The sequence below is a fragment of the Haemaphysalis longicornis genome, unplaced genomic scaffold (genome assembly GCF_048455015.1).
Source record: "Haemaphysalis longicornis isolate Haplotype H1 unplaced genomic scaffold, Haemaphysalis longicornis Haplotype H1 scaffold_9, whole genome shotgun sequence".
Lineage (NCBI taxonomy): Eukaryota > Metazoa > Arthropoda > Arachnida > Ixodida > Ixodidae > Haemaphysalis > Haemaphysalis longicornis.
In genome coordinates this window covers 62,941,076-62,967,542 of record NW_027526460.1, presented here as the reverse complement: position 1 = coordinate 62,967,542, position 26,467 = coordinate 62,941,076, and the positions used below count along the sequence as shown (strand labels likewise).

At 42.9% G+C, this 26,467-nt stretch overlaps 2 protein-coding genes across 3 annotated transcripts; one reads left to right on the top strand and one right to left on the bottom strand.

Annotated features, from left to right (window-relative positions):
• Positions 1 to 7,502: 7,502 nt before the first annotated feature.
• Positions 7,503 to 11,797, top strand: LOC144152027 (uncharacterized). Its single transcript, XM_077683219.1, has 3 exons — positions 7,503 to 7,728; positions 8,581 to 8,662; positions 11,283 to 11,797. The coding sequence occupies exons 2-3, from the start codon at positions 8,590 to 8,592 to the stop codon at positions 11,768 to 11,770; spliced, it is 561 nt and encodes a 186-aa protein (XP_077539345.1). The 5' UTR covers positions 7,503 to 7,728; positions 8,581 to 8,589; the 3' UTR covers positions 11,771 to 11,797.
• A 4,438-nt stretch (positions 11,798 to 16,235) lies between these two features.
• LOC144151990 (uncharacterized) lies at positions 16,236 to 23,328 on the bottom strand. Of its 2 annotated transcripts, XM_077683175.1 has the most exons (3): positions 22,999 to 23,317; positions 21,432 to 21,519; positions 16,238 to 18,687 (listed from the first exon to the last, which is right to left on the bottom strand). In XM_077683175.1, the coding sequence occupies exons 2-3, from the start codon at positions 21,502 to 21,504 to the stop codon at positions 18,122 to 18,124; spliced, it is 639 nt and encodes a 212-aa protein (XP_077539301.1). In that variant the 5' UTR covers positions 21,505 to 21,519; positions 22,999 to 23,317; the 3' UTR covers positions 16,238 to 18,121. The 2 variants fall into 2 exon arrangements, with proteins under 2 accessions (XP_077539300.1, XP_077539301.1); XM_077683174.1 differs by lacking the exon at positions 21,432 to 21,519 and having other exon boundaries at positions 16,236 to 18,687; positions 22,999 to 23,328.
• Positions 23,329 to 26,467: the final 3,139 nt, after the last annotated feature.

Below are 26,467 nucleotides of genomic sequence, written 5' to 3'. Positions count from 1 at the left end.
TTTTTTTAAGAATTCTATCACTGGGCACAACTCCGCAACAAAAATTATCTTGCTTGAGTCCTACGAAGCCTTTCCAGCACTCTGTCTTTCCGAACCATTGACCCGTAATGCGCAGCTACCCGGCTATACCGATACTGAGAGTGATCTCAACACGCGTGGACTGGGTTTAGCGTGCTTGCTGCTTCCTTTCATACAATAATAAAAAAAATTCGCACTGTCCACAGCCAACGTGCAGTGGTTAACAGTTAGCAACGAATGAAAACTTTGTGTCCTTCCAGTACTGACTTTTGCAGACAGCGACTGAAAGCAAAATGCGCTGTCCTTTCTTTTTGTAAGACTCTGTCACGCCCTTGAAGACAGCCGTTCCAGCAGGATAACCGGATAGCGATGTCTTCATCCGGAGAAAACGGATAGCCTGGGCGGTGATGGGGTGTCATTATTGAGTTCCCGTGGGCGGGGAGTCATTAGACATGCGTCCTACCTGACTTATATAGAAACTCGGATCCATCTTCTCCATACACATCAGACGAAGTATTCCCAGTTCCTGCTAGAGGGTGCTGCTCTTCCTGCGTTGGTGTTTGCATTTACCCATCGGTGAGGCTTCGGTGAGTTGTGTATCTCTGTATGAGACTTTACTACTTGCAGACGCATACAGCAGCGTTGACGTCTTTGCAATGGTAGCGTTAGATTCGCGCTTGTTTCACTAATCTACCTGTAGCCCCTTCACTTAAAAAAGAAAGACAGATCTCTCTGCTTCAAGTTAACTTTTTTGTCTGCTTTTACCATACGCGTTTATAGCTGAACACTTCTCCGCAATTCATAGAGGTATTCGCGATTGAAAAAAATAAAGATTACCTACTTTTCTTGGTATCTCGGTATCGTAAAAGTGGTTGTACGATGTGGTCTATCAGTAGTAAATGTTTTTTTTATATATTTTACTTATTTGGATACATCTGTGCGATTTTTGACTGGCAGTAGAGAGCCCTACCTTAATGCCATCAGTGACCCCAAGTTGGCTTGAAATTACCTAAGGAAAAATTCCCTAGGAACGACTTGTGGTTTTTTTCCCCATCTGTTTCAGGGGATTCTTGCTTGGAGACAAAGCAATATTTGGTTGAACAAAATTCAAGCCCCGATGCTTTTGGGCATTGTGACATATAACATCTCATAATAATAGTAAAAACAAACTATACAGTCGCGCAGATAATATGGTTATCGCGCGGTCCATCTAAGCACGAACCATTCCGGCTAAGTCATTGCTGCCATTTGGTTCCACCTTTGGTGTTTGTGCAAGTTTTATGACAGTGCTGTGTTTCAGAAACTGATATTTGTCACGTTATATGAATATCTAAAGTTGGCGCGTAAAACAATTGTTTTATACAATAATCTATCTCCTCAGATAAAGCTCAGAAAGTAGGATACATATTCAAGTCGTATAATTTCATGCCAGTCATGAAGCAAGAATCCTCAAACATTAAGGTGCAGTCATAAGCTCTTCACTAGGATCAACTCAAAAACAGAGACCGACAGTCCTTCCATAGGTCAACGAAAAAGGGGTTGTGTTTCTTTAGAAAAACTTTTATAAAGCTATAAAATTATACCCCCGCCCCTCCTCCAGTCTCACACTCCATCTTCAGACTCTACTGAGAGCCGCATGGCAATCTGGAAACCTATTTCATTTCATTTCATTCGACATACCCCTAAAGACCCTCGCTGGGAGAGTATTACATATGGGGCGAAAAACATTGGAAAAGAACGATGCAAACAAAGCTAACAAACAGTTTATAGGCCAAAGAAGCAGATACAAGTTAATGAATGGCAAAAAAATAATTCTACAGCAAAAATGACACAAACTGAGAAAACACTTATTTGCACCTAAGAAAACATTTAGTGAACTCAAAATGCTATGGTAGCGCTTATTAGTTCTTGAAATTTGGTGGGATTTGGGGCAGTTGTAATATGAGATGGGCAGGTATGCCAATCAATTATTGTACGAGGTATGAATGATTGCGAACAGCTACACGTGGGCACTTTGCACGCATCACCTTCAAGGCATGTTAACGTCGGGGGAAAATGGCTGGTGACCAAGAAAACAAATCGGCATGAAGTGAAGGGTGATGGTACAGTTTATGAAACAAGGACGACCATATGGCGCGAAGGGGAGGGGCATTTTTTTCTGTTATCTTGTAGAGGGAATGAGAGAGCAAGAAAGATCGAAAATGTCTTTAATGAACGGCGAGGTCAGCCAGACTAGCTGCCCGACTGACTACGACTGACGACGCCCACACGCCCAATTCTAGCTTACCTGGAATTTTGCTCTGTCACGGTGTTTCTTGCATTAGCAGTCTTAGATATCGTTTTGTTATTTCCCCCCTCCCAATAACAGTACTTCTCAACCACGGGTGATTGCCCTCAGCTGCATGATATCCGCACGCGAATGACATTTTCGTTTCTGTGAATGCAGAAACTAACGAAGTAACTGCGTTCCGCGGGGAAAACATTCTCTATTTACCAACCATGCACAAGTTAAATAAAGCAACCATTTTGTTTATCATATGACTGTGGGACCATTTTTGCATATTTGCATTCTGTAAAAATGACGCAAATGTTGAAAATTGTTTTTAGGTGTTTAATGCAACCATGAAGTACCGTGCTCAAGTACTTCCGACGTTACGCCCAATGTTGCTTCACATTAGGGTTATTTCGTGTTACCTAACGAGAATTTTTTCTTCACTCTAATGTATACGGTACAGAGCACAACCTCCAAACCATTATCTAGCTCTGTTAGCAGTGTTTTGCATTCCTCAAAGAACGATCGTCATTTGAAACGCATTAGAAAAACAAAAAGGAAAGCGCTTTCCCTACAAGAAAATTTCTAGTCAGGGACAAATATTCTTCTCCCTTAAAACGTACCCATGCTGCCACGAAGCTTTTCGGGACATTGATTGTAGCTTCGCCGTCTTGATCAGACAAATCTCTGGGGACTTTCAATGTGCCCCGTGCTGCTTCGCCTTAAACATGATACAATGCCGCATCAAAGCAATTATGTCTTGATATATTTCGGTTCCTAATACGTCAGTGTCATTCACCGGTGCTGTCGCTGTGATTGCAACCGTTTTAAAGCTGCGCTAGGCTTCCGACGGCTAGAAAGCATAGCACAGCTAGGAAGGCTAACGACGGCTAGGCTTCCCGGCGCGAAACTGGGGCTCCTGGATATAGGGCAGGAATGGGTGTCCGGCTCTACGGCGCGGGCCCCGCTATGCCGGCAGAGCTCGAGACGTCCGGCGCTGCTGCATGGTCGCCGTCCTTGGGTTAAATTTGCCTTTTCTTGAGCGCGTGCAGAGCTCCAGCCGGTCTTGCATTCCCACGCTCTGCCTTCTTCCTCGAGGTCATCATACTCAATCCCCCTTTAGAAAGTGTTTGGGGTGAAGCACACACACTTTCAGAGTCTCTGATGGGCGAGAGGCAGCATCCTAAGAATAACACACTTACCAAAAGTCCTCGCAATGTTCAGTACATCAGTCGGTTCACTTTCAAAGTTCCGGGCTAAATGCTTACACTAGTTTGGACACTTCCTCTAACCATAAAAACTACAGCTAACGAAGCAAAAACTAACAAAGCATGTCCGCAGCCCAGGTAAGTATTTCATTCCAATGTTAGCAACATTTCTGCTTCTGCAGGTCACTTCTTAGCTTCACTTGTACCTGTACTTCCAATTGAAAAGAATAGGAACAGCGTAACGCCAAAAGTGATCCAGCGGTATCTGATAGTGCGGCTGCATGCCCTGTTTGAGCTGGGCGAACAATGTGTACCGTCCTTTGCGTGTCTTTGCTCGGGATTTCTTCGGCAATTTCTGACACGGTTTGTCCCACATGCAACCGCATAGATTGAAGAACCCGCAAGACAAGAAGGCATAGTTTTCTATGTGCCCTTCTTTCTGTTATGCCTGTCTCGTCTGCTCAACCAACTTTGACGATTAGCGAAGTACTGATTGGAAAATCAGTATTTAAGTCCGAGAAAGCTGACATTTCTTAGATCAAATGAGTTCGGCCTTACCCTGAAGCGTTTGCGGTGACACGGCTGCTTTCTGAATGCGTCAGTCTTTTTATAGGTATCTTGAAAATGGGTACTCTTTTCCAGGCGTTTACTCCTGCAAAGAGGGGCCTCTCTTGCCTCCTTGTCCACGTGGTTTCCCACGCAACAATACACTTCGGTCCTTTCCTGCCTCTGTATACGTTTTGGTCTGCTGAGAGCAGATGGCATAGACTCCGCAGTTTGACTTATCAAGCCGAAAACGTTCTCATGTTCATTAGCAAAGCCTTGTTTTTCAGCTCGATCACGCGCTTCACATCTGAAATGTTGTGCTAAGCAGCCTGGCTGAGAAAGCCGTTGTGCGCTTTGAGAGGATGACACCTCCGTTTCAGGATAGTCGAGGAGGAGGAATTGCCGTACCACTCTCGTGAGGTGGAACCATTAGGGTTAAAAGTTTGTGCATAAAATATCGGTCAAATTTCTGCAAGATATCTCGCAAAAGCAGCCGATGTAAGGTATTTATTTAACTTTTCCCTTTCCGGATTTGTCCCATTTTGGGATTGGGCGTTTATGCAAGAAACTTTAAATGAACTCCGCCATTCTAGCCAGCGCGGTAAAGTATAGATGCACGAGGACAGAGACAAAGCAAGCGATGTCTCTGGGTCTATCACCGTGCGTTTGTCCTTTCTGCCCTAGTTACAGTGGCAAAGTTCTCGAAACACTGTTCTTCCAAATTGCCGCTGGGAATGTTAAATCATTTAAATTATCATTGATTGTGTTTGCGGTCTCATCCGTACACAAGGAACGTTCCAGCAAGGTTAATAGTACACTATTTGTTTTGTCCGTCGCCCTGGCAGGTGGCAGCTGCGTTCAGTGGCAGTTGTATTAACAATTAGGCAGGTTAGAAGATGTTCGTCTCCAAACATCAGCGAAAATAGCCCATACAGGAAGAGCGACGACGTACAAACGCTCGTCACTGTCTTCCCTCTTCTGTGTTGGTTTTTGTTTGTCTAACTTTGGCTGTCGTTTCAAAATTTTTGTTCGTGTTCGCAAGCGCAAAAATCCACGCCCAAATTGTGGTCCCATATCAGTATTTACAGTCTTTTGTGACATCGCATTGCTTTCGTGATCAATCACTTGGAAGTTATAAAGAGTTCTCTGAATTTAATGCTTAACGTCTTGATTGAAAGGTGGTTCTGCCAGGTTCAAGGCTACACAAGGTTTGGAGTTATCAGACGTGATACACTTCGCGGCGACGTTGGATAAAAATTACGCAAAAAACTCAGAAATTTCTAGAATTTTTGTTGCTGCGAAGTAATGTGAAGAGAAAAATTGCTACATACAAAATATCACCCATTCTCACATAATTCCAGTAGCTGCTGAGAGTTGCCCCAAAGTCAGAAAAAGCTGCGTATGGACGACTCTGCTCCGTATTCGGAAGGGAAACAGACCGGCGTGACATGAGTCTCCGTCCAAATCGCGTTGTTCTTTCCTTTTGTTTTGATACCAAATTAATCCTTTTCAAAAGCGTCTGCCTACCCGTCTCCGCACGTTACGTTCTATGGTACGCGACCGTACAATCCAGCGAAATCCCACTGTCATAAGACAGAGAACCTGATATGGCTGAACCCACCGCGCTACACACTGTGAAAAAAGACACATAGCAGCCCCTAGAGTGAACTTTGTGCAAGAATTTTCAACCCGCCGGCAGACTAACATTCAAAAACGAAGAAAAACTCTCCATTAATTTATTTTAATAGCATCATTGTCATTACGGACTGCTTCTCCGTATCCTTTCATGCTTACCGATGAATAGTTTATACGGCTTCTATTGTAAGCACAATATTCATCCTCCCCCTTCTGATTTTCGCGTCGTTTTGCTTCGTTTTTCGATGCGTCCATGCACTGTATAACCCTACACATCACATTCATTGAAACAAAAAATTACTCCAATCCTAATAAACTTGGCGAGTCATTAGCAAGGCATACCGAGTGTTTTGTATAGTCCTAACACACTATTGACGAAGCTCCACGAAGGTAGATGCATCCCGCTTTCACTAGTGATTACACGTCCTTGCTGCCACCAGGAAACGAAAGGCCATGATATTATAAAGAATTGTTATATTAGGTTAAATTTATTACCAAACTATTGTTAAGATAAGGCGAGAAGCACGGAATGGACGTTTGGCAGCAGCGGGGCAGAGTATAATATCGTCTGATCACCCGATCCTCTTGTGTTTCCGCAGATAAAACCGAGGGCCAGGACTGACATCACCCGGCCGCCACACGTGGAGGGACAAACACGCTTCTACACGTGGTCTCTGAAAAGTCATTTACCCCGGTTTACTGTGTCACAGTCAAGCTGGCCGCTTTAAAGCGAGGCCACAAGCAGAGATCGGACATTTGAGAGCAGCGAGGAAGCAGCGAGCCGCGTTGTCTGATCGCAAGGGCGTCTTGTGTTACCGCTGGTTGGAACCGTTTTAATTTACGTCTTGTGTTGCCGTTGGTTGGAATCGTTCTACTTTACACTGTCTATTTTTATGCTGTCTTGCTGCTTCCACAAACAAGTATATGGTTCTGTCTCTTCTTTCAACTTTGGATATGCCGGATGTATAGTACATACTGGCGTAACAAAGGCGCTTGGACAAGGCTCTCCGTCCCAGTAATGAAAAAAAAAACCATCCAGGCTGCTTAGGTGTTGTGAATGAGAAAGCATTGATGCAAGATTGCTGTATTCTCCTTCCACCGTGACGCTGCGTCGAAATGTGACTGCCACGCCGCTGTGCGAGTGACAGCTTGTTACCATTATTTGCCCGTATCTAGCTTCAGGCGTTGGTATACGCGAAATTTTGCAAATTGGTTTGCAAACTCCATAAAAAGCAGTGAGTGTCTCCGATCAAAATATTTCGCTACAGTGAACACAATTCGGCATGCTCTCCAGTGTGAAGGTCGTTTTTAACGGCCAAATCTTTCCTTACAGAACGCTTAGTCGCTAATACTACACCATTAAATTTTAAGGCATAAGAAGCATAAACTATACAAGTATTCCTCAATTTCCTTCAGTGTTGTGTCATTGCTTTCTGCAGAAATTGTCACTGGGCGCTGCTCCAATTGAAAATCTCTTTCTTCACCCCCACGACCCCTTTCCAACATACTGTCTTTTAGAACCACACATTCGTCACTCCCCCAGAACCCCGTACAACTGATACTGATATTCTGAAAGTGATTTTATCATGCCGGGACATCCTGCTTTCTTTACACCGAAGCTGAGAAATTTCCGCACACTTTGTAGCGAACGCGCACTGGGAAACATCCGCCAGCCGATGCAAACCGTGTTTTTCCAGTATTGACTAAGGCAGAAAAGGACCGACAGAGAAATGCGCTGCTCTTTCCGTGAAGCTGTTGGCCACGCCCTTGTAGCTCTTATCGCTGCAGCGTTGACACCGCCGCTCCAGTCAGCGCCACCGGATAGCGCGATGTTTCCATCCGGACAAAATGGGTGGTCTGGGCTGTGGTGTGGTGTCGGGATTACCTTCATATCGGCGACGCGGTATATGAGAAACTCGTCCTACTTGACTTAAATAAAACTTCAGATCCATCTTCGCCACACACATCAGACGAACTATTCGGAGTTTGTGCTCGGGGATTCTGCTCCTCCTACGTTGGTGTATACATTTGCTCAAAGGTGACGCTTCGGTAAGTGGTGTATCTCTCTGTGAGATACTTCTCTTTGGACATGCACAGAGCAGTGTGGGCGTCGTAGATATTGAACCAGATTTTCAGCTCTTTTCATTTGTGTAGCGGTAGTGCCTTTAGTCAAATGAAATAGCAACATTTCTCTGTTTTAGTATATTTTCGTTGTCTGATTTTTGGCCTTGTTTACAGCTGAAAACGCCTTCGCGCTACTTTGAGATTTTGGCGAGTAATATATCACTTTATTTACATTCTTGGTGCCTCAATAGAGTAAAAGTGGTAGGTATGATGTTGTCAATCAGTAGTACATGATTTTTAGAGTAGTTTTCTTGTTTAAATGCACCCCTACCACACTCATTTGCAGCTCAGCTGGAGGTCGCACTAAATTCAATTTCAATACGGTGGCAATAAATGGGCTGCAAACAACTCATAATATTTATCCCATAAGTTTAAGAGGATTAGAGTTTGCACACGAAGCAATATTTAGTCGGAATCACTCGAACGTCGAGGCTTATCGGCATTACGAGATATTATAGCATGTGATAAAGATAAAAATATAAATACGGGACCAACATAAGCACGTTGCTCCTGATAGATATTTCTCAGTTCCTAAAATGTGAGCGCCATAGCCTGTGTTTTAGCTCGGAATCCATCTATATCAAAACTGCGCGTTCTTATCAACTTGCAATAGGAAAGACAAGCATGTGCCCAAAATTGCCGCCGTGGGTGAAACCTTCTTGAGACATTACAGATATTTCTACAGGGTGGTACCCCAGATATGTTTATCTTTATAACATTTTATTTAAATGTTTCTTAGGTTGTTGGTCTGTCATCTTTGCTTCTTCTCTGTACCAGGTTCAAGCCATGGCCCCCTTCATGAAGGCAGCCATCCTGCTGTTCTTGGCATCAGCATGTGCCACCCAGACCCCTCCGCCTGGTATGAATGAACTGCATGGGGGAGATACTTGTGTGCGGGTGTGGCTGACCAAGCAAAGCGGTTTTATACATCTCGCTGTGCTCGTAGATCGGAGACAGAAGGCACGATGCACTTAGAACTTAACAAGGCTGTAATAAAAAACATGATGATATGTCAGCTTTTCTTTGCTCTATACGCTTTACGAAACACTTAAAATGTGCAAATATCAATTTTTCCTTGTTTTTACAATCTAAAACCTATTCGAAAGATATCTTATCCATTACATTGGCCTATTTTTATTATTATCAGCCCGCTCCTCTACCCCTGAAGGACAACGAACCTTATCACGAAGCATTCATTAGTGATCATCTGCAGTTGTTTCCTTGCAAGAAAGGTATAAAAGAAAATAAATGTAGACAGAGTTGGTGCCGAAAGTTTAGCCGCTGTGTCTGTAATGCATGCCGCAGCCCAACTTGCAGCTATGTCAGGATAACTTCGTGTTTGTTAACCAACCCAGGGGCTGTGTCATCCTACCGTTGCCCTATTATCTCTGTAATCGCACTACCATCACTTCCGCACTGTTTTAAGGCGTCGAACGTCTACGCTAGAATCCATTTGTACGAAAAACACTGGTACAATCTTTGACCACGCCTGTAACCGTACCAGCAGAATCGAGTGGCATGACATTCAAAGCATTACACAAAAAAGGCTGAAAGCCATGCTGCCACTTTTTTCTGCATTTAGTTATCCCTGTTTTCCTGTTTTGTAACGATTCCCGTGTATAAATTCGCCATTTGTTTTCACTTCATCGAAAATGAGTGAGCCTCAAACTTTGACAGTTTTACTTTTACCAGTTCAGAGTTCTGTACAATTTTAGACACGGTCTTGCCTTATGTGAAAACCCTTATTTTATACTTGTGCCTAGGAACTTGTAGACAGATGCAACGTCTTGCCTCTTTCCGCGAAGCCATAGAGCTACAGTGTATAGACGATACCGCAGGGCAGGTTTTGAAGTGTCTTTGTGCGTTAGCTCCTAAAAGGTTACTCCAACTTGTAACATCTGAAATTTTGTATTTTACTTCCACACCTGTTATCTGCCGTCTGCACCATGCGTTAAATAACCGGGCTCCCCTAGGCGGTAAATAACCAGACTCGCGATGTTTAAGGTTTTTAATCATCAACAATGGCTATTTGCTCGAGAATTTGATGGTTGAGCTCTAATAAATTTCGTCGTAACCTGAGAACTTGTTCTCACATTCCGTAAATGATATATTACTTTGTGTTTGCGCTGCTTAATGTCAATTCGAATGGCTTACAATCTAAGAGATACTAGTGCTTCTTGTTTTCTTTTTTTTAGCCCTTCCTTCAAAAGCCGGCTGTGCGCTCGAGGTGCTTACGGCGACTGCAAGGTTGTAATCACCAGATGTTAACAGCAGCAATCTCATCGTCATCACCCACATATTTATTTATTCAAACTGCTTGTAAAGGCCTGAACTGGGGGATTAATACATCAGTGGTGCAAAACATTGAACATGAAAACAAAAAAAAACAATGTTATGAACCGGTTTTACGGGAAAAATACATACAAGTTGGTGCAAGGACAAAAATTAAAATGGCCGAACAGCAATGCAACTGAAAGCTGAGTACACTCATACTCACCTAAAAAACGTTTTTAGTTAATCTAAATTGTAATTCCAGCTCGTATTAGTTATTGGAATTTGACGGGTACAGCGACGACAGGAATATGAAACGGGAGGACATTGCAATCAACCAGTAAGCGTGGTCAGGACGATTGTGAATGATTGAATTATGCCCCCTCCAGCATGAAGGCCTTCACACCGACACTTCCAACTGCTCCTGTCTTGCTATGACCTAATTCATTTTTCTACCTCATACTTTTTTTATTTAATCCCTCCATACAGCTTATTGTCTTTTCTTGCTTCAAGTCTCGTTTGCCGTTGCCATTTGTTTGCCCTGGTGATTAAATGATCGTGAATTATCCGCATTGCATGTGAATCCCAAGAACCCTTTTTGCTCCTCCTTGAACTACCATTTCCTCCACCTCCGTTTGTGCCATAAGACACCCCCCCACCAGTTTACTGTATGCACTGTGTATATGCATATACACGCTCCCGAGGCTTTATTTTGTTTACCTGAGTGGAAATTCCCTTCGTCGGTTTTCCTTGGATGCGCTGGGAAATTAGTTATCGAATTAGTGCCAGTGTAATCAGTGCACCCCTTTTCCTATGCTATCAGTATGTTGCTGTAACCCGCTTTCTAGTGCCGTGCAATACCCACCCCTCATATAGAAGTGCCTCCATAATTACTGTACATAGTCTGCTGCCGTTACCATGTTGTCGTTACCCTACTTTGAAGTGTCGTGTCATGCCCACTCCTCATGTAATGTCCCAATGCAACCATCGAGCAATCAATCAATCAATTTATTTAGTTAATTAGTCCGTCAATTAGTTAGTTATCAATCAGTTAGTTATTTAGTTAGTTGGTCAGCTAGTTAATTAGCTAGCTAGCTAGTATTATTTATCTTTATTTTCCAGCAAAAATAGGTGAACGTTTGCTTAATAGTAATTAAAACACGCTCGAAACTAAAAATACCTTTTTGCCCTTCGTTTCTCGCCTTCAGGAGGCTGCAGTTTCGCCGGTGAAGACTTAGAACGCGTCATAAACAACGACCTCCTCACCAAGCTACCTCCAGTGCACCTTAGCACGAAGCGCTTCCACGGCCGCTCTGGGGATCTGATAATAGCTGATCGTAAAATCGAAAGCATGGACAGCCTTCGCCTCTTTGGCCCCCTCCTGACGTACTGCAGGAATGGCACACGCGTGGTGCAGTTCGATCTAACCAACGAACGCCCTCTCTCCATAGCAGTTACACTAGGAAGTGAAGATAAGCTAGTCACCACGGCAAAGCTACTGAGACTCACGGTCCAGTGCGAAGTGGAAGGCTCGGGACAAGGGATACGTCTTCGCCGCAAGGCCGAAGTCCCTGTAGCCTTAGCGCTTTCATCGTTGGAAACCTTTGAGAGGCGATTTCAAGAGGGACCGAGCGACTTCTGGTACAATGATTTTTTCGTCGAATTGGAAACTCTTCTTAAACAGCTCTTGCCATAGGAGATAAATCGATTTGAAAGAACTGTGCATGTCCGTTTTTTTTTTCGTGATTTGAAGTATATGGGTCCTAGCATATGTGAGAAATTTTTGCCCTACATCCAGGTGGCACCCACACGATGTATAAGATCCCTGTCTAGATTATGACTAGGGGCGAAATAAAAATAAAAACTAATGATACGTTGTAGATCTTGAGCTCGCGGTGTTTATACCTAAACAATAACAAAACATCCCAGGAATGCAGGCAGTGCAAGCCGGCAGGCAGTGCCGGCTTGCACTGTTTGCAGTTTGCACCGGCAGTTTGCAGGCAGTGCAAACGAGGAAAAATATAACTGAAGCCAGAAAGCATCACTCCGCTCCTAGTTGGAAGAGCGAGAGGAAAGGGAAGAGCTTGAGCGGCAGGACAGGGACAGAAGACAGGGCATTACGTTCAAGGCGGCAGAAGACTGTCATCTTTCGACGACATTTGCAACAAGGCAAGCAGATACGAGTCAAATTTTTGTTTTCAATTTTTTTCCAAAGTGTATAAAAGTGACGAAACGTGTTTTCATGCTTCCCTTACCATGCCTTTCGTACGCGGAGCGCCTAATATGGTTTTCTGCGCCCAAACAAGACTAGAACAAATTCGAAAAATAAGTGAGAATTTTTGTCCTAGCAACTCCAACGTGACCGGAGCCGTTCTGACAGAAGGCCAATATCCACGTAGCCGGCTTTACGATTCATGACCCGTCTGACCTCCGCCAGGAGCAGGGTTTTTGAATCAGCGTAAACAACGTATATGTCTTTATGCTACCGTGGGTAGTATTACAATAATTTACTACCAGTGTTCTCGCAGTGTTATTCACAGTTCATTTTTTTTGTTGTTGTTACATTGTGCCGCATATATAGCATAGCCTTTACACAAGCTTTTAACCACAATCGTTTCAAATGTATGGGCGAATCATGGCAAAATAACCAGAAATAACAATACGAAATTTTCTCAAGGCCAGCACCGGCCACGAGAAAATGAACTCTACCGCAGGTACTAACCATGGTAGTGTCAAGGTGTACGCACTACCCAAGCCAGAGGCATCGAACCCTCATCCAAAGTAGAATGTTTGGACAGAGCAACATTCGCGCCTAACACCGCCCCACAGCTCGGGCAGCGATTCGGCGGACCCCCAATTGAACCGGTGCTCCCGCGTTAGTATCCACAAAACCGCAGTGTCTCTCCCCCTATCATCATGATATATCTCTACATTGTGCAATGACAGGGGCTTGAAAGATGGCACCGCAGGTCTAGCCGCGTTGGCGCTGCCACTGTAACCACTTGTACAGTATGTCAGATCCCAGTCAAAGCAAGTGTACGAACGCTAGCCAATATAATAGCTGTCCCAAGCTAGGCTTGACACTGCTAACCAGTATGCTCACTGTCTACTTCTCACTTTTTATTATGTAAATGCGGCTACGCGTTGCTGCTCCCCCTTCAAGGGACGACCCCACTAAAAACCGGTCAACTTGTTTCATTTTTCATAATGGCAAAGCTATCTTTCGATCATAGAGACAAACTAAATAGAGTGATGCTACAAGAGAGAAAGCAGTGGTGGTTGGGCAGCCCGCAAGTAATAAGAAGAAATGTTTCGGTTAACATTGCAGTTTCATGTTTTATGTATTTTCTCTTAACCCCTGCTATCTATAAGCAATAAATTCCTTATTCATTCGGCAAACCTTCAACCATATTTACTGGCATCTCCTTTTAGGTTTACAAAGAGTTGGATCTTGTGTGTATCGCAAAATTAAACTTCACTATAACTAACTCGAGAGGACTGCGCAAAACTGTTCGTTAATGTGCTGAAGAATTGTTTTTCAGGGAATAAGAAGCTCCTACCACTACATTAAATGAACTGTGCGTCCCAGCTTTGCCACTGGGACATAATTGAACACATTTATTTAAAGGGCACCCGCAATTAAGCAATGCGTACTTATTAGAAGCAATATTCTTGTATTGCATGAAAGATAATAGTGCATGACAAACAATTCCTGCGGGCGTTTGCTTGTCTGCTCAGGTCTTGGGGCTGGCTTTCACCACGGTTCGGGAGGGTACTCCTTCAGCCGCCGGCTCAAGACAGTTTTGATAAAGATTTCGCTTTGAAGCTCTTGTTAAAAAGTGTCACACAAAGAAAGAAAAATCAACACGTATGTAAAAACCCTGCACAGACGACGTGCAATCGGCACAGACGACGTGCAATCTATGGCCGATGCATCTCCTAGGAGGCCACTCGGAAGCATGAACTGTGATCGGCAACTGAACGTTAGCAAAATATGCGAGGCAACAACTAGAGAACCGAGCAAGGCATCCCGTTTTCACTGCATGTTGTACGTCGGTAAACAGGGCGAGAGAAAGTTACCAACTCCAGCGTTTCGTAGAAAGCAATTCGCAAAATTGAGTTTTCGTTAACGTAGCAGCGAAGAAGATATGATTACAGCCGTGCTAAAGTTCCTAGCACAGATTATTTTTGCACTAAAACAACGAAGTACAGATAATCAGTGGGCATTATTAAAAACGTCCGTCACCGTAAAACTTTTATTGAATTAGTGTTACAAAAGAGGAAATTCAACCGCCCCGCCATACCCCGTCTGCTGTCTCTCGCCCATGCACAAGAAGTCACAACTTCACAGCGTTGAACACTGCGACTAGCTTATATTGTATATGGCGAAAGTGATAGTGGCTCTAACGCAGAGACTCCACAGGCGAGCCTACGCTACTGTGTCCTGTGCTCCTACTTGATTACTAGAACAAAACTACAAACATCCTAATCAACAGGTTAATTAGTTCCACTGCAGGACGAAGAACTCGCCCATTGACTTGCAACCTCCCCTGCGCTGCGCTGCTCGAATGCATTCATTGCCTCCGAATTTCTTATTTCGTCCCTCCATCGATTCATTGGCCTTCCCCTTCTTTTACACCCGTCCCTCGGCATCCACTCTGTCACCTTGGTTGTCCACCGCTTGTCATTTCGCCTCACTACATGGCCAACCGAAGACCATTTCTTTTTCTTTATTTAAACTATGATATATTCTACTCGAGCTTGTTTCCTGATCCAAGAAGTTTCCTGATCCAATAGCTTCTTTCCTGATCCTTATGTCATCATGGGCAGGATACATTTGTTGTATTGTTTTGAGCGGTAAAAGTAGCTTGCTTTTCATTGTTTTGGAGTGCTTGCCTAGTGCACCCCAGCCCATACCTATTCTGCGCCGGATTTCTTTCTCTTGGTTTGGAACTTGTCCCAGGTAGTTGTATTCTCCTAGTTTTTGATCTAGCGTTTCGTCGCATCTGCTGAACAGGTTGCTTTCGGCATGTTTATTCATCATTACTTCAGATTTATTCAGATTTACTTTTTAACCCCACGGCCATGCTTTCACATTGTAGTTCCTATTTTCACATTGTAGTTCCTCTCCTATTTTCCTATTGTTCTTCAACCAATATAAAAGTATTTCATCTTCTAGAAGTACTGCAAGATCATTTCATTACTCGGTTTCTATTCGCGTGCATAAAATATGTCGTATAGCGAGCTAGGCTTCTCAGGTCACAGGACGGCGATGTTCACATGTCATTAGATTTATCAGGCTCGGCTGCCAGCGTTGTTACTTTACTGAGCACCGCTCTATTTCTTGCCATGCTTCCATTATTTACTACGCTTCCTTATACCAGCCTTTCTTCGTTGCACCAAAAAACGCAGTCTTTATACAAACGTCAACACGTGTTTCAGGTAGTACATACGCTAAGTGTTCCTCACACTTTTAACCAGTTAAGCGTCCTCGTTTATTTTCCTTTTCACGTAGAAGACCAGCCGGAAGCGAAAATACGACAATTTTGTATGCGGGGTGAGCCAACTCTGTGGGTACTTGTTATCGTCACTTCCTCCGTCTCGTTCTTTCGCTAGAGATTGAACTGTTTTTGTTTCTTGAAATAATATCGTTGTCCACATTTCTTCGCTTCATTTTTAAGGAAGTCAGAGATGTTATCAAACTCTCAGCTATTCCTTGCTTTCTCTCGCCTTTCAGTTCAGGCGTACGCTATTTTTTTGCAATTCTTTAATCGCACGCTGTAAGGCGTCGAGATGAACAGGTTTAGAAAAAAAATTGGCCGCGTATCTGCTTCTTTCGTTGCAAATGTCGTCAAAAGACGATAGTCTTTATTGACTCCCTTTCGCTTTCCCGCTCACCTCTCATATTGTTCCTCTTGCGTCGCGCTAGTCCCAAGGTAAAGACGCCAAAGGTTTGCTTAAATCATTTTAAATTTCCCGCGTTCCACTGCTCCAAACCGGGTGTCTCGATGCCAACGCTGCCGTACGGTGAAGACGCGCGTGAATCGAGGCGCCCTACTTCAACGTTTATAGAACCGCGTTTCCCTACTCCACGTGCGTTGCAAGCAGAACGTGGAACCTATCTAGTGGAACCTTTTTTAACTAGTGCACCCCAGCCCATACATATTTTACTATATACAATATACAATATACAATATTTTACTAAATACTATATGCAACAAAATACCAATATAGTATTTTGTTGTATATAGTATTTTGTTCTATTAACAGAACTGTTACTCTTACTAATGTAATTGCTTTTGAATCTAAGCCTTTGGAACGAGTCTCTGACCATAAGTTTCTAGGTGTAGTATTTCATGAAAATCTTCGTTGGGGATGTCACATAAGTTCTATAAAACGTAACATTGCCCAACACATTGGCTTGTTAAGTAAATTTAGAGCCCTTTTGCCTACGAGAATAAAAAAGCAACTTTATTTTGCCTATGTGCACGCACGGTTACATTATTGCTTACTTGTATGGGGAGTTGCGTCAAAATCACTCATGGTTGGCTTGCATCGCATGCAAAAGAAGGGTCTGCGGTTCATTCATAACCTCTCAAACTATACCAATACATATACATACTTTCAACAAGATTGCATACTTGATGTTCAGTCATTGTATAATCAACGACTGGCTGAAACGATTTTTCTAGAGTTCAATACTAACCCAGAGCTTTTTCTTTTTAATTTCACTAACACTGAAGTGGCATATAATTTCCGGCATAAAAACTTTATAAAAGCACGAACTAGAACTAATTATGGCACTCAAACACTTAAATGGCAAATTCCTAATCTTTTGAACAATCACCCTGTACTATTTGACATGGTTGAACACACTTCCTCGGTATACGCTTTTAAACGGAAAACCAAAATGTATTTTCTCCATGATGTGTAAGATTTTTCTTGTAGATCTGTTGACTTTGTTATTTTTTACGCTATATTACTTTTTCTGCGCAAAAACGAAGCGTGGGCACGGTAATTTTATTTCTGTTACATTTTGTTACGCAAGAAAAGCGTGTAATTCTCTTCAGTTATGTCTCCTTAGTATGCTTTATTTTGGCATATGTTGCTGTTGTTACACTGGAAGTGTGCATGCTTGTTGTATGTATTTTGGCATGTATAGCTGCTTCTGCTGTCGCTTGTGCTGTCAGGTGCTAGGGGCCTAGTCAGGCGAGTATTGCAGTCGTCTTTGGCGGCAGCTGCTGCACCTGGGGCGACTGCACTGCCTCAATCACCTATTGCCTCAGCACCTTGGCAATTTTATTGTCAGAAGTTCAATAAATAAAATAAAAATAAATAAAAACTGTTTCCGGTTGATTCCTTAAAATGCCGCAAGAAGCTATAGTGGCGCGGGCTACAGCAGGCGACGGCGGAGGGATTTTTTTTCTGCAGTTGATGAAGTATTTAATCTCGCACAAATCGAACATGTACGATTTTTTATAAAGGAACGCTGCAAATATCACTTCTGTATTACTTTGTTGTCTTATATTTGAGTAATGTCTTGTTCTTCTTCAACAATGTTGACAAGTATGAACATTACACCGGACTTAGACGGGCACATTTAGCTGTGACTATATAAGACTATTGCGCAGGCATTGTTTTAGTTTGGCCGGGCGGCTGAATCGAGTCACAGACAGACAGACGGACAGACATACAGACAGACCAAAATTTCTGCGTTTAAGTAGCCCAAGAAAGATTATCGTCTTTAAAACTGAACGCCGCTGGTGTCGGAGTGCACCAAACAGTGGCAGGGCTTCAAGGCAACGCCACTTGCGACTGTCCCTTGGTTCCCCCAATTATCTCTGCGAGAAAATTTTAAAAAATGACCAAGCCTGTTTTTTGGCAGTCCGTACGACGACCTTTACTTCGTGTAATCCATCATAGCCGAAGGTACAAATCCTCAACGATCAGTTCACTTTATTCTTCATACATTTCCGCCAGGCTCCTACTATTCTCCCCATTTTAACTGTTGCAGAACCGCCTTTTTCTCGCCGGCGGTAAGCAAGCTTCACTCCATAGCTTGTTGTAGTGCCAGATGGAACGATGCGAAGAACAGCTGGTTATACATGTCCCTAACAACGCCACTGAAAACTGAGCTGAGGACTCCAGCAGCCATCTTCACACCTTCACCAGCACCATCAACCAGCACGTATGCACCATCAAGAGCAACCGGCACTACCGGCGGCATGACCGACAGGGCAGTTTCATTTCGCTGTTCCGAATCAACGAGCCGGAACAGTACAGTGAACCGCGATAGAGCCGCGCATATATTTATACTGCCTTGCCGTCCCGAGCAGGTTCTCCACGGCATCGAAAGAGTCACTAAGCCGTTGTGGATGAGGTCCACTTGAAGCACACGGCTGCCATTAACACAGAACGGGAGGGCGGGGCCGTACTGTTGAATGTGGTGCAGACCGCTGGCGTTGAGTCCTCCGATTTCCAAGCCGAGGACGGAGCTAGCGCCTGGTGGGGAACTAAACAGGGTGTACGGAAACTCGGTGTACGTGGGCATCTTGGCCAGGATCCGTGACACGGCGGCATACGAGTCAAATCCCGTGAAGTCGCAGGAAGCATCTGCGTAGATTACAAATCAGGGTTTAGTTATCACAAGGTGAAACAATATTATCGAGTCCCAAGTGTCATCATTATTTAGTCGAAATTATGGGAGTGGAAAGGTATCGTGACTGCAAATATGGCCCTCCAGTATGTTCCAACTTGAAGCTCTCTCGTTATTTATTTATTTATTTTATTTATTTATTTATTGATACTGCAATTCCCATTACAGGGATTTTAGGAGGGTGGTTACAGACAATTTTTTACAATGTTGGCACTCTAGAATACATACACCAAAACAAACAAAAACAAATACAACAGCAAGATATAAATAATCAGGTCAAACTTGCTGCAAACAACAATAAGACGGCTCCATGACTTGGTTATTAGTTCGTTCATTCCACTGAGTTATGGTACGCGTGAAAAAAGAATATTTGAAGCAGTTATTTTGCGACCGAAAAGGGGTTATTGTCAGTTGATGCGTTTGGCGGGTGGCGTACCCCGATGAAAATGAAATGATATCGGAAACATCAAGCTTGTAATGCCCTTTAATTAATTGGTAGGGAAATTTTAGTCGTATTAAATGATTTCTTTCGGTACGTGAAGGCTCATTGGCACGATGTAAGAGTTCAGTTATAGAGGTGCGTCCAAAGCTGTTAAAGATAAAGCGAACTGCCTTTTTCTGCATATTTTCCGATTTAGTTAAGTTAGTTTTAGTGGAGGGGTCCCAAACAATAACCCCATATTCTAACATTGTGCGAATGATAGTCTTGTACGCTAGAGTCCGCAACGCTGAATTAGAATGTTTTAAAGCTCCTCGAAGAAAAAATAGTTTTCGGTTAGCGTTTGTAATTACGGAGTCAATATGTTTAGTCCAGTTAAGGTCATTGGTAATCCAAAGTCAAAGATACTTAATTTTAGTTACCTCAGAAAGGGTGAAGCTGGAAGTGGAACAATTAAATAGTAAGGGTTTTTTTCTTGTGGGTTATTCGCATAAATACTGTTTTATCGAAGCTAATTGACATCTGCCATAAATCACACCACGCAACAATTTTATGAAAGGCACTATTTAGAACGTTTTGATCAGTTACATTGGATATCTCGGAATATATCACACTTGTTTACTTGTCATCAGCGTACAACTTGATTTTTTAGAGGAACTTCATTCACACTATCATTGGTAAAAATGAGAAACAAAAGGGGTCCCCGAACAGTACCCGGTGGAACGCCAGAGTCAACTGTTGCCTCTTCTGAACAGTATTCGTTAAAAGCAACAAATTATTTACGGTTTATAAGGTAGTCTGCGATCCATTTTATTAGGCGCACATTTTTAAGTGTTTTCTCTAATTTAAAAAGTAATTTTTTTGTTGGAGACTTTGTCAAATGCTTTTGCAAAATCCGTAAAGATTGCATCAGTTTGAGTCTTATTGTTAATTGAAGTTACGAAATTGTGTATTGTCTCAACAAGTTGAGTAGAGGTTGAATAACCTTTTCTGAATCCGTGCTGGTGTTTTGTTAGGATGTTATGCTTACCAAGAAACTCAGAGGTATGCGTATGAATGATGTGTTCTAGAAGCTTGCAGTTATATGACGATAATGAAATAGGACGATACAAAAGAAACGTGTTGAAGTGGATACAACTTCAATACGATGTGTATTGTGTATATAAAGTCGAGCCCGCTTAGAATGAACACATCGAAAAATTGAAATCAGTTTGTTATATCGGCTTTTCGCTATATCTGGACACAAAATCTATGTATAGAAATGGTAATTGGAAACGAATATTTGTTCGTTATAGCCGCTATTTCGTTAAAACCGGGTTCGCTATAAGTGGGCCATACCTTACACACACACACACACACACACACACACACACACACACACACACACACATATATATATATATATATATATAAATATATATATATATATATAGAGAGAGAGAGAGAGAGGGAGAGAGAGAGTCAGTGAATGCAGTCTGATGAATTTGCAAACTCAAAACTTCATTCTAAGAGGATATTATTTATTTGTTTATTTATTTATTGAGATTGATTGATTGATTGATTGATTGATTGATTGATTGATTGATTGATTGATTGATTGATTGATTGATTGATTGATTGATTGATTGATGACGAGTTTAACGCGCTGACGCTACACAGGCGGTGAGGCACGCCGCTATGTAGCGCTCCGGATTAATTTTAACCACCTGGGAATCTTTAGCGTGCGCCGAAATCTCGCACACACGGGCGTTTTTTGCTTTTCGCCTCCATCAGAAACAGAAGTTTTCGGGCAACCTATATTTAAAAGCACGGTTGGGCGTGCAAGGAAGCACCCGGAGAGGAGTTTATTGGTAACTTCAGCGCACACGACACCACTCGACACTGCATGTTCCTTTTAAAGAAACGTTTGCGCTGGGGGAAATGTGCATTTATTGCAATAAAATGTCAATAATAAATTTTTCTTCCCTTGCAACTCAAATTATGATTTCCGTTAGGACAACTGGCTGTGATTAAACTTACTTTTTACCATTTTTTGCAAATGCACCGAACGTATTACAAGCTTCGGCAAATCAAAACCAGTAGCAAGCTTTTAATGCAACCGAACAGCAAACAATAGTTAATTTTTGCACCGTAATCACTCCTAACTTAAGTTCTGGTCATAGTTACAAAATGATTGCTCTCGCACTGGCGTAAGGCGCTCAAAAGCCCCTCTGAACTCCGGAATTTGAGTCTTCAAAACAAACATTTACATTTACGCCTCACCTTTTCGGTTTGGAATCGCAGCAACTGCAGCAACCATGCATGTAAGGGCAGGTAGGAAATGTTGGCAAGCCATTTGCCCTCCGACAGTCTGAAAAGGGGTTCATCGAAAGCCATGGTGCTGTGAGCTTTAAGAGTCAAGATGGCATCGCATAGAACAAGAAATATTATTTTGAACCAGCGCACGGGAATAAGTGGACCGCGGAAAACATTATGCTGCTGTTGGCATTAACCTATTTGCGAGATATGCACAGGTCAATCTGTTCTGACCAGCATAATTTTGGCTTTACGTTACGTTGCCCGGATTATAATTGAGTATTTCCGAGCTTTTCATCACTGAACGCAACTTTGCCAGAGTGTATGCGTGTTGTATCGGAACGGAAAGATTAAAGCCTTAAAGCTTCCTACCAACACACATGCATCTGCTTGCACAGGGAAAAAAAGATTTCTCCAGGTAGCTCGGAGCAAACTTCATTGACCCAGATTTATTATTATATCATGAAGTGGAACCCATTTATAGCATATTATCCTGACGTCATATATCATTGTAGGAACGCAGTTTTTTCCGTTGACTCTTCACAAAACGACTCATTGGCTTCGACTCATTGCAATAAACCTCGAACCTGAGGGGCACCATTATCGTTAAATGTACAGATGAGCAGCTGTCATTCGACACAAAAACTGGGCTGACGTAACCATAAAAGGTAGTACCTCCAAAACAACAGCTGAACTATAGAAAGAAATTGAAAAAGCAATAAGACACTGATGTGGCATCGTCAAAGCAGTTCATGAGACAGTGGAAGCTTCTGTTTCGTATTTTATAGTATTTTTCAAAAATTAACAAAGGCCTTTTTAATGGTTCAGTGCACTCAATTGCTGTAATAAATGAACTGCACAAAGCCGCTACGGACTTGAGCGAAACAAAGTAATCTCAGTGCCTGTTATTAGGAATCTGAATGTCCGCCTGCCGGGATTTTTTCCCGTAATTGAATTTCTGTTGGTGCTTTTTACCGCACAAATTTTTAACGAAAGTTTATATCATAAAAGCATTAGAAACAGGCTAGCAAAGAGAGTGTGCATAAATTCCTTTAATTAATACTTGTTGCCGGATTTCACACGTCGCATCCTCGTTTTCAGTACAAATATCTGAATCACCGATTTCAGGTCGTCGCTTACAAACAATTCGTACAGAACTTTGCAACGTACGAGGAATTCCAAGCACTAAATATACTTTCGAATACCGCTATAACTTTTTACCTTTGTTCAGCAAGAAGTTGTTGAAGACAGTACTGATTTATCTTAAACTGTAAGCAGGTAGCTTCACGTATTTCCTATATGAGTTCAATGGCTGCTCTGTTTGCTTTTTTATACGCTCGGGGACGCCGATACGCGAAGCAGGGGTAACTGCTATATAACTAACGCAAAATTTTATGAAGTGACACTGCACTCGCGGTTTGTTTCACCGCCAGCGAAGATCTCTACAACAATTTTTCACAGTTGGTTGTGCATACTTCAGTAAACGCAACATATCCCACTCACAGCTTATTGTCGAAGTAGTCGATTTACTCACCGTCTTGAAGCTGTGTGCCGAGTCTCAATTTTTGATGCCGGCACAAAGCGTCCCCCCAAGGGGTTGAGAGCTCAAGACGGCAGCTCCACACTGACGAGAATACCCCAGACTTTCTGCTGAACCTTTGCTTCATTCAGCGACATGGGATGGTCCCACGTTCCCACCAACAAGGTCATAGGGTAGCAAGAGTCTTACGCGCATCCTGCTAAGCGATTCGGAGCAATAAACAACAGGGCGCTTGCCAGACGCAGCATCTCCTCCGCTGTACAAGCTCAAACAAGGCCCAATTGGATGACGCACATTGCACGCCGTCTAGATACGGTGAGGTTGCGCTGCAAGCGTTTGAAAACACCAACCTGTGTGCTAGGAACGCTGAGGTCGAAACCCTGTACATTAATTTTTTTTTTCTTCAAGAGCGGTTTTACAGCAAGTTGAAACCAAAGTGTTTATATGTAAAACAACTTCTTGGAGTTGAATGGAAAGCGCAAATTGGTAGTGTAGACTAATCTTGCTGACTTATTGTGAAGCGACCATCTACTTAAAAGGAAGCGCTGAAATGCGCTTTTTAATGAAATATCTAGTACGAACAGATACATTTATTTAAGATCACGGTTTTTAACCAATAACAGTGGTTAATTGCGAAACGAACTCAATTACGGTGGCTTTATAAGCTGTGGCGAAGATTGCGCGTTGAAGGCTGATGTACTTGATTCGGTAGCGAGTACGCCTGTCTAAATAACGTTTGGCTACTGAAAACAGGGTAATTTTGGCACTGCAAAGTTCCAATAAATAGCGCTTGATTTAGTCAAACACCAACACGACCATATTCAGGCACTATTTCTGCATCTACTCTATCACCTCCCATCAATCATGTTCCCGGCGCTCATAGCATAACCTCCCCGTAGAAACAAAATTCCACGTTTCTTTCGGCCACCAACCGCTGAAACGGGCTTGTTTGTTGGTGTTCTTGCTTAACGTTGAAGTTTCCATATGTAAGAAATCCACCACCAATGAACGTAACAATCTGATGAATATATCGACGTTCGCCAGGCATGATGTCATGCTTTACCAAATCATATAAAGAAAAATCCACCCCAGTTCACTCACTGCCCTAAACGTTTTGAGATATTTTAATTAAATACACCGGTATATCCAACTGAACCACTCTGCTTGGCATTGAACAGTGTTCTGGTCATTTTTGTTGCACAGGAAAAAATATGCAACCAGCAATTTTTGTAGACAGAGGAAAAACGAATACTTGCACATAAAATAAACAGTTCGAAGTCGAAAGTAGGCGCCCTCTCCTTGGGCAAAGCTCAGAAAATATTATCCACGTTCAAGTTGCTAAACTTTCCTAAGGATCACACATAAAGGAGCAACAATCACTGAACTGCATTTTAATGAATGCAATATGACAACACTCAAATCTAGACATCGATAGTCCTTCCTGAAGTCTACAGAAGCGATAACTCATAATTACCGGAATCGTTCCTATAACTAACTGATAACTAACGAATAGCAGTCGTTCAGGATTTCATACATAACCATTCGAGTACGTTTAGATGGTAAATTCCGTCTCACTTTGCTTCATCTTACAGACGATGCAATCACAAAGCAAAGCGAGAGATTTTTATTCGTTTCAGCAACACGAGGGTCGTCCGCCTGTCTGATTGCTTAGAGCTCATTCATTTAAACAATCCGCGTGCTCACATCCTTACAAAAAAAAAGGCAAGCCCAATTTTCTGCTGAACTTGGTGGAAACATCATGACATATCTGGAGATTTTTAGCATAGCAGCCAGCTTAAGCTACGCTAGGGAGCGGGTACCGGTACGTACTCGACTTTGCGTGCGCGTACGGGCATAACGAGGAAGGCCACCCCTCACTGGAACGAATGTGCAAGCTTTGGTCGGGTCCTGGTACCCGCCAGTGTTAGCGTAGCGTACACTATCCGATATGCTAAGACTCTCTATTCTGAATATTGACAATAGAGCGTAGGCCAAAGTTTGTGTTTTATTTCTGCTACGGTATTATCAATAAAGTTCATTCTGATTCTTGCTAATTGCTGTTCAATTTCTTTCGGCACGGTATTGTAGTCATGGCCTCCTCTATGGTGGCACTCACGCTGTTCTTGGCCTCCGCCACACACCGCTTTCCCTAGTATGGATGAAAATATTTGGGGAGATACTTGCGAACCGGCGCTGCTCACCACGCAAAGCGAAGCTATACATCAGGCTGTGCTCGCAAAACTAAAACACGAGGCACGGAGAGCTTGTAGCTAAAAGATGCTTCAATAAAAATTGTGAGACGTTGCCTTTGCTTTATTGTAGGCTCTTTTTTGTAACACTGAAAGCCTGAACGCGGGTGTTGTGTCAGTCTTTACTCCTTTTTTTGGTTTAACGAGCCAAGGAAAAGGTTAAAAGCTGGCGTGTCGGTTACATTGACCTGAAGCGTTTAAGACGTACCATTAGCCTTCTCGGCGCAAATATTCTCTTTTCTCGACTCCCATGTGAGTGCGATTAATAACGTCTCTGTTGGCACCACCATTGAGAATCGGGTTCAAACGGAGCTGACAACGCTCACCGGTGTTTTTTTAAAGACCATAGTGTTTCTTGGGCTACTTAAACCCAGAAATTTTGGTCTGTCTGTCTGTCTGTCTGTCTGTCTGTCTGTCTGTCTGTCTGTCTGTCTGTCTGTCTGTCTGTCTGTCTGTCTGTCTGTGACTCGATTCAGCCACTCAAAGCCTGCGCAAGTCACAGCTAACTCTACTCGTCTAAGTCCGGTGTAACGTTCATACTTGTCAACATTGTTGAAGAAGAACAAGACATTACCCAAAAATAAGACAAGTTAATACAGAAGTGATATTTGCAGTGTTACTTTATAAAAATCATACATGCTTGATTTTTGCGAAATTAAATAGTTCATCAACTGCAGAAAAAAAATTCACTCCACCGTCGCCTGCTGTCGCCCGCGCCACTATAGCTTCTGGCGCCATTTTAAGGAATAAACCGGCAACAGTTGCGAGGGATTCCACTAGATAGGTTCCACGTTCTGCTTGCAACGCACGTGGAGTAGGGAAACGCGGTTCTATAAACGTTGAAGTAAGGCGCCTCGATTCACGCACGTCTTCGGCGTACGGCAGCGTTGCCATCGAGACACCCAGCCTGGAGCAGTAGAACGCGGTAATTTTAAAAAGATTTAAGCAAACATTTGGCGTCTTTACCTTCGGAGGAGTGCGACGCAAGAGGAACAACATGTGAGGTGAGCGGGAAAGCGAAAATAGGCATTTACTTGGCAAAAGGCGATAAAGATCTTTTGTCAGCATTTGCAACGAAAGGAGAAGATACGCGCCTAATTTTTTTCTTCTGCGGCGTGCGGGCGCACTGGCACCAGCAGCGCCATGTCCATGGGGCTTCGGCCATGGCTGTTGCCGTTTCCAGTGTTGCCAAGCGAAAAAATTGACAGCTAAAC